The sequence below is a fragment of the Pristiophorus japonicus genome, chromosome 17 (assembly GCF_044704955.1).
Source record: "Pristiophorus japonicus isolate sPriJap1 chromosome 17, sPriJap1.hap1, whole genome shotgun sequence".
NCBI classification, from domain to species: Eukaryota; Metazoa; Chordata; class Chondrichthyes; family Pristiophoridae; genus Pristiophorus; species Pristiophorus japonicus.
In genome coordinates, this window is record NC_091993.1 from 24,906,964 (window position 1) to 24,920,784 (window position 13,821).

Genomic DNA, 13,821 nt, shown 5'->3' on the forward strand with positions numbered 1-13,821 from the left:
GCAGACCTACAAATGGGTATCAGAGAACTTACCCTTTAAAAGGGCAAATTCAATTGCAGTGAAGTATATATGATTTGCAAAGGCAAAGGAGGGAAGAACCACAAGAACAGGTTAACGGAAAATTTGAAGTGCGCAATGCTCAACAATGAAAACACTCCCGATGGTCTCCGATCTTCCCCATCCCAGCCTTATGGGGTATGTGTACAGAACGACTTCTGTAAATACGTGTTAACTAGCTACGTGAAACCGTATTGAGTGTACAGATAGCACAAGTATGTCCAGTCACCGAAAGCACAGATGGTAGAGTGAATGCTTTAGGCTGTAAGGACAGTGGTTAGCGGCTGTGCACACACTGCGAATCCAGTGGTGTTTTGGAGAGCCCCTCACATCAGAACTTGCTCCCGGGTCTCAGGAAGCCGGAGGCCAAGCAGGGCACCTCCGACTAACGCAATCGAAGCCAGCAAGATTGGGATCACCTTAGTTATCTCCACAAATGAGGCAAATATTGATATACCCAGTATCGCAGCAAACTTAGAGAGTCCGTTCAGAATACCAAACGCAGTTGCCCTGTGGAAAGAAAAAAAAAGAAGAGATTTAGCTCCACTACTAATTGTGGGAGCGAAAGTTCGTATTACCCGAATACCTCGCTATGCTTTCTGCCCAGTCTGTGAGACCAGCACATCCTGGGTTAAAAGTTAAAATTGCCTTCTGTTGAGTATGGGTCATAAATTGGCTGAGGATGTTGGGGGGAAAGGATGTCTTCAGGGGACATATAATAATTGGGTGTGTAAGAGTCCTTCAGCCATATTTGAATGTGTTAACCTGATAACTCTGTTTAGGAAGTGGCAGTGAAACAATTAGGAGAGTTGAGTGCCTGGTTATTTAGTTTATGTTGTTATTCTGTTGCCATTTGTATGTACTTTTTGATGTACCATTGGTAGTGTGCATGGAATGTAATGATCAAAGGGGAAAGATAGTATAAGAAGTGTAAGGGCTCACACTGGAATTGGATAGTGTGCCCCAGCAACTCTCATACTGGTTTTGTGTAGTATGAAAGGACTTGTGCACTCATACTGGTTGTGGATAGTATGAGGTTTCAATAAAGACCTGATCCTGCATTACTACAAAGGAGTGTTTGTGTAATCTGGCGTTTAAAGCAACGACACGAAAAAGAACAAGAAAGCAGTCCAACACTAATCATAGCAAATCTTTTTTTATTCATTCACAGGATGTGGACATCACTGGTAAGGCCAGCATTTATTGCCCACACATAACTGCCCTTGAGTGTCTCGCTGGGCCATTTCAGAGGGCTGTTAAGAGTCAACCACATCGCTGTGGATCTGGAGTCACATAATCGGTCAGACCGGGTAAGGACAGCAGATTTCCTTCCCCAAAGGACATTAGTGAACCAGATGGGTTTTTACCCGATAATTTTATGATCACCATTACTGATACTAGTTTTTTATTGCAGATTTATTTAAGTAAATTTACAGAGATAGGGAGGGTCGAGGACATGTAGGGATTTGAAAGCAAGGGTGAGAGTTTGAAAATTGAGATGTTGCCAGACTGGGAGCCAAAGTAGGTCAGCGAGCACAGGGGTGATGGGTGAACGGGACTTGGTGCTTGTAGCATCTCCACTGTCTTGATTCCAGTGGCCAGTGGGCTCAAACACTCAGCCCACCCCATTGGCCTTTATTCCAGATTTATTTAAATTCCCCAGCTGCCGAGGTGGGATTTGAGCTCATGTCACAGGATTACCAGTCCAGTAACATTACCACGATGCTACCGTATGCTATAAGTTCCACAATGTTCTTATGGATTCCTCAAATACCGAGGAAGCCATATATGAGAAGTTGTGATGCAGTAAAGGCTTACAGTGTAACAATTGTCATTTCAAGACAGTGAAGGTGCAGGGAGGAAGAAGAGCTTGTAGGATTTGGAATTTAGGAGGAACAAGAGAGGAAAGTTCAGAGGAAGAATAGCCCTCGCAGCAATGCTACCGTTAAGCTGTGTCACCGCGCAGTGGTCTGGAGATCCCGTGCAGGCCGTTCCACTGCTTTTAAATGCAAAATTTAAAGGGGCCACGCACCCTAAATTTTTTTTTACCTTTTATCTGTAGAGTAGAGCTCCACCGTGATCACATCCAGCGCGTTCCACGCTGCTATACTGACCCCGCAGAACAGACACTGCATTCCGATCATGGCCGCCTCGCTGCTTCCAAAAAACAGGAAGAAGCAGGTGATGGCCGACAACAGCATTGATCCTCCTTCAAGACAAAATTAAACACAACAAAGCGTTGCCACATAGCAGTCACTGCCCTCCGACGCTGGTTCGTTGCATGAATCACGGGCCAGAGATCAGGAGCAAGAGTCCTGGCTAGTTTTCCTCTTCCTAGCCCAGGGCACTGCACTGAAATTATTCTTTGCTCAGTTTCTGCTCGGTCTCTATTTCTCTCATTCTGCGTCTCCACTGGAATCTCTAAGAGGCTTAAGCAAATCAAGGATACACATGCACACAATACGGAATAAGGAAGGCTTCAGGTGTCGTGGCTCATGGAGAAATAATGGGCATTTTAAGTGAGGTATTGGAGGGCGCCTGATGCCTATGGAACTGTATCCCCAGCATGAGTTGGAGTCCTCAGGAAAGGAGGGGAGTAAACTGGAGGGAGCTGCTGGTTGGAGGCCAAATGAAGGATGGGAAAATCAGAGACAAAACAATGTCCAGGACTCCTGACCACCAGCTCGCAGGTGTTGGCAAAGGACAGGGAGCAAGTTGTTTGCCTGATGACAAGCAGGGCATGGCTGAGGGAGACCAGAAGGAAAAATCTGTGGTGAAAATTAGAGGGTCAACTAATGATAAGGGAGCTGGTCCAGACAGCCATGGCTCACAAACCCAAGCTGTTCATCTATTTGGATTGGAGAGTGTGATGTATATTCTTCATGGGTTCTTTGCTTAAGAATTCACGGCTACACATTTGCTGTAAAGAACTAGTTGGTTTATTAGCAAAGATTTAACAATCAAACTGAACCCTACCTGTTCATCCACCAGGCTCACCACTGCACATCTCATTGTGGGGAACCTGAACTCAATTAACCGGGGTTTTATTGAGTCTTGTGAACATCACATGACTGGCTAAGCCACTCCCACTGCAACAGCTCCACAAACCTGTGAGCATACTCACAAGTGCATACATTACAGAGAGACCTGATGATTATATGTAATATTCAAATTTGAAGATTCAACTTTAGCCCAGCAATGAGCTGCGTTTCACTTCCCTAAAATATTACTGAGTACAATTATTGCAGAGCAAATTATCCTTCTGCAAAAGGAACTCAAGTGAAACTGATTTAAAAATAGTTACAACTCTTGGAAATAGCATCATTTTTAATTAAAAATTGTAGGTATATACTTTCAATAATAACTTTCAAAAGGGAATTGGATGAACAATTAATGGGGGAAAAAAATCAGTGCTGTGGGGAAAGAGTGGGACTAATTGCACAGCTCTTTCAAAGAGTTTGCACCGGCACGATGGACCAAATGGCCTCCTTCTGTGCTGTATCATTCTATGATTCTATGAAATACATGAAAACAACAACAACTTATATCTATATAGCGCCTTTAATGTAGTGAAATGTTCCAAGTTGCTTCACAGGAGTATTATGATGTAAAACATTTGACACCGAGCCGCATAAGTAGAAATTACCACAGAGGTAGGTTTAAGGAGCATCTTGAAGGAGGATAGAGAGACAGTGAGGTTTAGGCAGGGAATTGCAGAGCTAAGGGCCCTAGGCAATAGAAGGCACGGCCACCAATGTTTGAGTTATTATAATCAGGGATGCTCAAGAGGACAGAATTAGAGGAGTGCAGATATCTCAGCGGGTTGAGGGCTGGAGGAGATTACAGAGATAGGGAGGGGCGAGGCCATGGAGGGATTTGAAAACCAGGATGTGAATTTTGAAATCGAGGCGTTGCTTAAACGGGAGCCAATGTAGGTTAGCGAGCACAGGGGTGAAGGGTGAGCGGGACTTGGTGTGAGTTAGGACACGGGCAGCCGAGTTTTGGATCACAACTAGTTTACATGGGGTAGAATGTGGGAGGCCAGCCAGGCGTGCTTTGGAATAGTTAAGTCCAGAGTTAACAAAGGCATGGATGAAGGCTTCAGCAGCAGATGAGCAGAGGCGAGGGCGGAGATGGGCGATGTTAAGGAGGTGGAATTAGGCGGTCTTAGCTATGCTGCGGATATGTGGTCGAAAGCTCATTTCAGGGTAGCAGTAGAAATCAGTGAGTTCATCAACGTAAATGCCAGACTGTATAGATTAGACCAATTGAAACACAACAGAAACTTGCACGACTCATGCACTGAAATATACGGTAAATGTTGCCTTTTCGAATGAGAAGCCCAACCGAATGACAAGGCCCATAGAAGAGAACAGCACCAAGGCTGAAAAGAGTTTGAGTAGCAGACAGTAATGAATCTTGGAGACTGTTAACAAAAACATGTCTGTTTCTTTCTTTAATGAATGACCCACTTTAGAAATGGCCTTCTCGAAAATCATTATGTTTGAAAGCCATTCAATCCCATGGTTCCATTAGCAGGTTGTTCAATCTGGAGAAAAAAACAAGTATCGAGAGGACATTCACCCGTCTTGAGTCCAATACGGTGAAGGTGCAGAGGACACATCGCAACAAAGCTTTTCTCGTGGGTTTACTGCTTTCCGTATGTCAGCCATAATTGATTCTAAAAGTGACAGTCTGCCTGATGGAAATGTCTCCCCAGCTTCAGATCTGTGGCAGGTCAAAGGAACGAGGAAATCTATCAACTGATCCAAATTCATCATCCTTGCCTAAAGGCCATTCCATTGTACAGGCAAGGCCATAAAAAAAATAATTAATTTGTTCTTTAATGGGAGCTCGAAGTATTGATTTAGGGTCGTGTAGCTGTTATTTCTTTTCCATTTATGCCCCTCTTTTAAATAATTATTTTTTATCAGGTTTGCAAGATATATCCATCTAATCAAAATATCAAATGGAACAGTCGCTCTTGCTATTTGGAGTTATAGCTACTCTGAAGGCTACTTTCCTCACAGGTAGTCTAGTTACTCTCCTCTTTTTCCCCTCTCACTGCCCCCCACCCCCTGTCATAATGCCAAAGGCGGCTCGCTTGCTCCCACGTGTGGCTCAGAGTTAAGATCGCTAAGTGAGCATTATTCTTGATATAAACAGCAAGCTCAATAATTCAACAAGGCCCATCAGTCTGGCTTGCCTTGGTGACATGAAGACAGACTCAGGGAGGGTTTAATACAGTGGGGGAGTGGTGATAAGGAAAATGGGACAAGGAATGTAGGAAAGAGAAAAATATATATTTTTAAATCACACCAGGAGGGCTGAGTAAAATGAGTAAAGACCGTCAAACAGAGAGAGGTGGGTTGGAACTGTGTGTACATAAATGCACAAAGTATTGAGAATAATACTGGTGAGCTAGAGGCGCAAATGCTACTGGGGTGTAATGTAAGAGCTTTAAGGGAAATCTGACACAGAAGAGCAGAACATACATGGTTACAAAATATTCAGAAGGGATATAGTAGGAAAAAGTGGTAGCAATGCTAATCAAAGACTCCATTACAACACTGGAACACAGGAATGGTATAAGGGATTCTGAAAAATCTGAATCTATTTGGTTAGAACTATGGAATAAAAAAAAGAAGGCTGCTTCAGTGGGAGTATGGTCTAGACTGCCAAACAGTGGAAAGGAGATACAGGAGGGATATAGGATTTGCAGACAAACGAGTGCAAGCTGCAGGAACACAATAACAGATGATGGTAATTATCCTGCAGTGGATTGGAGTAAATGAACAGTAAGTGGCACAGAAAGCAGTCGTCCAACAAGGAAAGAGACAGCGCCGGATCACATTCTAGGAAATGAAGGGTAAGGGAATATCCAGGAAACAGCAACTACAGGTACAACATCTCAAATTCGGCAACCTCGGGACCGAGACCGTGCCGGTTATCGGATTTTTCCGGATTTTGGACAATGCTACCGAGACAGACAAAGTACTAATGGTGGCGTGGGTCGGATCGGGTCGAGCCGGGTCGAGGGTCATTCGGCAAGGCTCGGACCAATCGCACGCCATTTAAAACACAGCGGCGAAGCCGGTAACTAGTCCGGCCCGCCGGTTTTCGGTCAATAATTCCGGATTTAATTTTACCAAATATCGAATAGGATTTTCTCAAAAATGTCTGTTTTTCAGATAATTCCGATTTTCAGACAGCCGAATTCGAGACGTTGTACCTGTATGACATAATTGGGCCCAATATAAACATTGAAAAGGAGAGGGAACAGAAAAAGCCAATTTTAATGAGATGAAAAGAGAACTTGTCTTCAAGATCCCTTCTTCAGCCCTGTAGTAGTAATCCTGCACTTGGCGGCACCAACCACTATATTCCACTGATTTTACTGAGTTTCTCATCTCCCCTTCAAATCCCCTCCATCTTGGAGCTGGTGTACATGCCCCAGGTAAACTGAGATTTTACCATGTACCTTCACAGCATCCAACTCTTCATGAGCACTGCATAAGATGCCAGGCTGAAAATTGATTAAAGCAACCTGAGGTATTTTCCCCTGAGCCCTACCATGCTCTACAATCTTGACTAAAGTCACAAACTGTTTTACACATCGCTCATAGGAGCTGAGTCCAGTCTGTTCCTTTGTGATTACTGCAGGGCATTCGATAAATGTGCAGCAACAACCCAAAAAGTTGCCTTAAAGCCTCACGGATAACAGTGAGATTCTTCAGCACATTTCATACTCACCAGGATACCACTTGTTGTGGATAGGAACTACAAACTGCACACCAGGACACAGAAAGTGCACTTTCCTCAGAATCCTGTTCACCATCCACAGAAGAATAATCGCATGATGAGCTAGTGGTTCCTGGCACTGTTTACAAGACCATTGTTGTCCCACCTCTCCCACCTAGAGCAGCTTTTAGGAGTTTTTCCACGAATACTATAAGTGCCAGTAGTCCTATCATTACCTAGGCGATGCTACGTAGAGTCCTCCCATCCAACTGGTTCAGAGAGGTATTCTATATGTGCACCACACTTCATCGGTCTTTCTGACTTCCATAGCTCCTGATATCTGTCTAAATTTGCCCCTTTCAAGCCTAAAATTGTTCTCTTGCCATCTCCAGAAGAGAAGGGAAGTGTAGAGGAACAGAGTGACCTTGGAGTGCAAGTCCACAGCTCTCTGAAGGTAGCAGGACAGATAGATAAGGTGGTTAAGAAGGTATATGGAATACTTGCCTTTATTAGTCGAGGAATGGAATATAAGAGCAAAGAGATTATGCTTGAACTGTATAAAACACTGGTTAGGCCGCAGCTGGAGCACTGTGTGCTGTTCTAGTCGCCATATTACAGGAAAGATGTGATTGTACTAGACAGGGTACAGAGGAGATTTAGGAGGATGGTGCCTGGACTGGAGAATTTTAGCTATGAGGAACGATTGGATAGGCTGGGGTTCTTTTCTATGGAACAGAGGAGGCTGAGGGGAGATTTAATTGAGGTGTGTAAAATTATGAGGGGCCTAGATAGAGTGAATAGGAAGGACCTATTTCCCTTGGCAGAGGGGTCAACAACTAGGGGGCATAGATTTAAAGTAATTGGTGGGAGGTTTAGAGGGGATTTGAGGGGAAACTTTTTCACCCAGAGGGTGGTGGGGGTCTGGAACTCACTGCCTGAAAGGGTGGTGGAGGCAGAAACCCTCACCACATTTAAAAATCACTTGGATATGGACTTGAATTGCCGTAACCTGCAGGGCTATGGACCGAGAGCTGGAAAGTGGGATTAGGCTGGGTAGCTCTTTGTCGGCGGGCATGGACACGATGGGCCGAATGGCCTCCTTCCGTGCTGTAAATTTCTATGATTCTATCTGAAGATATTGTTCTGGTTTACTTTCTCTGTCCCATTCAGGATCTTCCAAACCTCCCCAAGGCATCTCACTTTTCAAAGGTGAAGAGTCCCTGTTTATCAACTTGCCCCTCACAGTTCATCTGCCCGACAATGGTGATCAGCCTTGTTACCCACTTCTGCCTCTAGAGCCTGCATGGTCTCATTCTGCTGCATCCACCAGAAGCCTGCCACACTCCAGATGGAGCCTTGCCAGGACCTTGTACAGCTTCAGTATGGCCCCTCAGAAATTGAGCTCAGATCAGGCATCCTGGTCACTTTGGGATTGACTTTCCCAAGGGGTTCTCCTAGTTCGGAGAAGACCCACGGGAACTCCGGAGCAACAACGTCAACAGCACTGACATTGTTTCTCCAGAGTTCCCACGGATCTTCCACCCAACTTACTTTTTGACAATCAGGAGAATTCCCAAGGGAATGCAACCACTTTGTGTCTTGCTGCCCCACATGGTTTGAACATATGAAAATGGCGGACAGGAAGAGACCAGCTGGTCCATCCAACCATGCCCCACACTATGATGCCTGGAGCATCACGACGAGACACTTCCTATCACCCCGCACCGCCCAGTCTCCACTTCCCCCCCCGCACCCCCCACCCCCTGCTATCCAGCCTTGTAATCTCCTGGGAGATGCAAAGAAACAGAAAAACCCCAGGAACAATAAATCTCGAAAATTCCTCTTCAACCCCCTCAGACGATCAAAACCAGCTTTAGCGATCGCACTGACTGCGCATACACATTAACTGTTAATCCACTTACCTCCGATACCATGTGATCTCTGCCCAAGCCAAGAGCTCTCTCTTCAAGGTATACAGAGAGTCGGCACAAATGTTCCCTCTCATTCTTTCTTTGTGAACGGTCCCTTTAACTGGCTGCGTGGCCCATTCAAATGTTCACCCATGCGCGGTTTCGATCATGTACAAGGCAGTGAGCGGCCTGCCTGGGACCTCCAGACCGCTGTGTGGCCACGCAGCTTAGTGGCAATGTTGCGCCACACCCACCACACACACCGCCAATTCATTCCGGAGGCTCACGGCTCTCTGCGAGAAGAGAAACCGCCTAACGCCCAACCTATTCCTACATTTGCTTGGTTTAAATGCATCGTCCCAGGTCCGCCCCATGATGAGCAGCAAGTCCACGAACACCCCAGGGGGACGGAATTGCCCCGCGCTCAGATTGAGGGTGGTAACCAGCTGGGACCGGGGCTTTCTGCGCCTGGCACAGAAGTCCCCCCCCACCCCACCCCCGCCGCTGGATTGAGCTTACCCGCCCCTTCATGGAAGTGGAACGCAATCTCGCTCGCACCATTCCCTTTGGGGGGCGGTTCCCAGAACCACACCGGGGTGGTAAGGGAAGCTCCATGTAGCGCTGAAACACAAACGCCCTTTCCCTTCGCTTAAAGGGGAGGGCCGCTGCGTACTCTGATGGCCTCCACTGGGCGTAGTGAGCAATTGGGCCTGCAGCCCGGCACCCAAAACGGAGTGCTGGGCTACACGAATGGCCACTCGGACCACGCCAAGGCCGCCATCCTGGAGCCGACCCGAGAGTCGCTGTTAAGAAAAGATGGCGGTGCGGGGCGCTGGCGCCCTCCTCTTTAAGTAGTGCCCTAGAGTGGACGTCGGCCAACGTCACGGGTAGTTTCCCCCGTGGGCCGACGCGGGGTGTTGAGGGGTCACCGCGACAATGTCATCGCTGGCTGCGCAGCGGCCCGGGGTGATAACCACCTCCGCAAACTCCCGGGCAATGTCCCTGTAACGATCTCCACCCCCATCTGGCAAAGAGGCCCCTCCGTCCCGTTAGCGCCCGCCAGAGGTGCGAACTGGCCTCTTAAAAATAGGGGCAATTTCGCCCCCCCCTCCCCCCCCAGGTCTCTTTCAGCTTCCTCCCTTCATAACAAACACAGACACCACTTCCTTTAACTGACTCTTCTGAGCTTATCAATGACTACTCACCAATCATCTTAATCCTTCCAATTTTGTCCATAAACAGCGCAGACACAATGTTTCCCGGCAACACAGCCAAGGAGCCCAGGAAACTGACCAAGTAAGTAAGGAATGCAGTTTCAGCATCTTCGGTGAAGTCAATCTGGCAGCCTTGCTTGTTGTGGAGGAATGTGCTGTTTATAAACCTGCTGTGAATGAATCTTGTGTGGAACAGATCTGGAAAAGAAACCAGAGTTAAGTGTGATGGCACATGTGCTCCACTGAGGGATGCTCTTCTGCAGTTAGGGCCAAGGCACCTTCCTGGAATAGCGTAGGAGGAGCTTCATTCTGAATGTATCCCGTGATGTACCAGATCTGGGAGTGCTGGATGCCAATAGTGATTGCTCAAAGTGGAAAAGATGTTCCATTTACCACCATAGACATCCCTCACCTCAATAAAGATAAACGTTCACCAGAAAAAATACAGAGAAATGCAGGAAAATAAGGAAAAATTGTTTTATTGACCTGAGCTCTCTCTAACATTGCTAATGGCACCCTCAGACATATTGATAATGATGCTCTTTCTCCTTATCGTTGATGATTGCTCTCTCGCTCCCTCACTGTAAAATCACTGGTTCCATCCCCATCTCCTTTTTCCTAACATTGCTGAAGCTGCCCTCTCTCTCTTGTGCTGTCTCTCTTTATCTCTCTAACATTGCTAACGCTTCTCTCTCTCTCTCTCGGCCGGTCTCTCTCCTTTTCTCTCTCTGCCTCCCTCTCCCTGTCCCACCCACCCCGCCCCGCCCCCCAACATTGCTAATGCCCTCTTCCCCTCCCGCCTTCCCCCCTCTCCATGTCACCCTCCTGCATCCACAGCACCCTGGAGGGCCAATTGCTGTAAGTCCAGGAACAGGATAATCTGGCCCATTACTTAAATGATTCCAGCATCAGTCCGATTTAAGAAATTGTTTCAACCTTTTAAGATGCATCCCAGTCAAGCAAACAAAACACATTAGGGTACCACAGCTATCTTAAACCTCACCATGTGTTTAAAAAATTCATTACAATTTGTTATATGAGGTGACAGAGATATAATCAAATCTGTCTTGGAAATTAATAAATTACTGCCATTTTTTTATGATGTCATATTTTGTGCTATCTTACACACTGTGTTTCATTCTACTTTAAAACCGGGCTGAATTAGAAAGAGATGCATAACTCAATTCCGAAAATGACTCTGGGTGATGCGATTAAACATTCTAAGATTAAATTGCTCTCTCCACTATTTTAACCTGTCTATTTAAATAAAGCAGAGAGAGGAATTTAAAAAAGGAGTGTTCAGGGGTGGCACAATAAGATCACCCCCCAGGCCATAATATTATAATAATGGCACCAAATTAAAAGCTCTGTGTGCAGTTAAGAAAAATAATAAATACTGCCTCTTCGACAGCACCCTCCAAACTCATGACCTCCACCACCTCGAAGGACAAGGGCAGCAGGCGCATGGGAACACCATCAGCTCCAAGTGCCCTCCACCATCCCGCCTTGAACATATATCACCGTTCCTTCATCGTCGCTGGGTCAAAATCCTGGAACTCCCTCCCTAACAGCAGTGGGAACACCTTCACCACACACACTGTAGCGGTTCAATAAGGCGGCTCACCACCACCTTCTCAAGGGGCAATTAGGGATGGACAATAAACGCTGGCCATGCCAGCGATGCTCACATCCCAAGAATGCACAATGAAATAAAGTTTACTGATCTCAGGCAGAATGGCAGCTGAGGTGTTCCAGTTGAGTCCAGCATTCTTTAGCCTATGAGAGGAGGGGGGGGGGCGAACCAGGGTTTCTGCTGCTGATTACTGTCCAGGCATCCTCCGATGTGATGTGTTATGTATGTCAGGCGAAGATGAGGGAACTGAAATTGCCACCTCTCGAAGATCCTCCACGGGGCGGCAAGACCTTTCCAACCGGGGGGCAGGCGGATGGGCTGACCCATTAGAAATTGCCCCGTCGGGCACGCGCTGACCCCTTACCGACTCACGGCGATCCCTGTGAGGTTATCCACTTTGGTGGCAAAAACAGAGAAACAGACTATTATCTGAATGGTGACAGATTAGGAAAAGGGGAGGTGCAATGAGACCTGGGTGCCATGGTACATTAGTCATTGAAGGTTGGCATGCAGGTACAGCAGGCAGTTAAGAAAGCAAATGGCATGTTGGCCTTCATAGCAAGGGGATTTGAGTACAGGGGCAGGGAGGTGTTACTACAGTTGTACAGGGCCTTGGTGAGGCCACACCTGGAGTATTGTGTACAGTTTTGGTCTCCTAACTTGAGGAAGGACGTTCTTGCTGTTGAGGGAGTGCAGCGAAGGTTCACCAGACTGATTCCCGGGATGGCGGGACTGACATATCAAGAAAGACTGGATCAACTGGGCTTGTATTCACTGGAGTTCAGAAGAATGAGAGGGGATCTCATAGAAACGTTTAAAATTCTGACGGGTTTAGACAGGTTAGATGCAGGAAGAATGTTCCCAATGTTGGGGAAGTCCAGAACCAGGGGTCACAGTCTAAGGATAAGGGATAAGCCATTTAGGACCGAGATGAGGAGAAACTTCTTCACCCAGAGAGTGGTGAACCTGTGGAATTCTCTACCACAGAAAGTTGTTGAGGGCAATTCACTAAATATATTCAAAAAGGAGTTAGATGTAGTCCTTACTACTCGGGGGATCAAGGGGTATGGTGAGAAAGCAGGAATGGGGTACTGAAGTTGCATGTTCAGCCATGAAGTCATTGAATGGCGATGCAGGCTCGAAGGGCCGAATGGCCTACTCCTGCACCTATTTTCTATGTTTCTATGTTTCCGCCCCATGAGTGAAATTGCCCCGCGGGAGCAAAGCCGGAGCCGTTTCGGTGCCCCCGACAGCTTTTCACGGTGGGAAGCTGCCAGTGGCTGGGCAGCACATCGCGCTTAAAGGGGAGGCGAGCCGCCATTTTACAAAGTTGGCCTGACAATGGCAGCCACGGGTTCGGCCGGGCCACCAACTGGCAGCCTGGCACCTCCTCCTGGGTGCCGGACCGCTGGCCCGGCCGAAACCCTCCTCGGTGGCCCAGTGGACACCATTAAAGTGGCTGCAGAGCTCGCAGCGGCCTTCCCCTTTAAGTGAACAGGGGGGACGTTGTGACGCGTTAGCGTGACGTGGCACGTTCGCGTTGCGCTGACATCATAAGTGTCGCGCTGACATGCTTAGCGCGGCGCTCATGACTCCGCCCGCCTATTGTCCCACTCCAAAAGCACTTCGCCCCAAAACACCGCTGCTACGAATTAGCCAAGCAGAAGAGGGCAATCTCCTTCTATTCTCCGCCCCATGGATTCGGGCGGAGAATATTCATTTTATTCAAATTATCCGCCTCAGTTGGGGCGGAGGGCAATTTCGCTCCCGGGATCTGGCTTACAAATGGTGTCTCTCCACCTCTACCTAGACTGGCGGCATTCACCAACTTGGCTCACATGTGACGACTGGGCGTTTGGGCCGGGTATCTGAGGGTGGTCAGCACCAGCAGGAAACCGTGCCTTCAGGGGAAGGGGAGAGAATCGGAGTTCAATAGGCATAAATATAATCCGGGTAAGCACGGATCTTGATAAACTAGGGGAGATACTTTCTTACATTCGGTAACATTACGATAAAGTCAGCGTAGATATAAAATGGGAAACCTGCTTGTGCCAATGGCAAATGGAGAAAACTATCATGCTCCCCCCCCAGATCTTCTGTTCAGAGGCTGACCTGTGTTGTAGAAGAGAGTCGCCATAAAAGTGCAGTTCTTGAAGAAAGTGTTAGTTGATGTGACGTCTTCAAAGTAGCATTCCTCAAACAGGGAGTCTTCAAAGGTCACGGATTTGAATTTTATCCCAACAAATCTGTCCAGGAAGAAATTGGC

General features: G+C 47.2%; 1 protein-coding gene across 3 annotated transcripts in view; it reads right to left on the bottom strand.

Moving 5' to 3' along the window:
- Positions 1-383: 383 nt before the first annotated feature.
- The window catches only part of LOC139228144 (synaptic vesicle glycoprotein 2B-like), a 63,695-nt gene continuing 50,257 nt past the window's right edge, over positions 384-13,821 (bottom strand). For 2 of the 3 annotated variants that reach the window (XM_070859333.1, XM_070859334.1), the window contains 4 exons: positions 13,668-13,801; positions 9,914-10,120; positions 2,107-2,266; positions 384-567 (listed from right to left, as the gene is read on the bottom strand). In XM_070859333.1, coding sequence (XP_070715434.1) covers positions 384-567; positions 2,107-2,266; positions 9,914-10,120; positions 13,668-13,801 — 685 coding nt within the window. The remainder of the gene's footprint in view (positions 568-2,106; positions 2,267-9,913; positions 10,121-13,667; positions 13,802-13,821) is intronic. The other variant, XM_070859335.1, reaches the window with a different exon arrangement.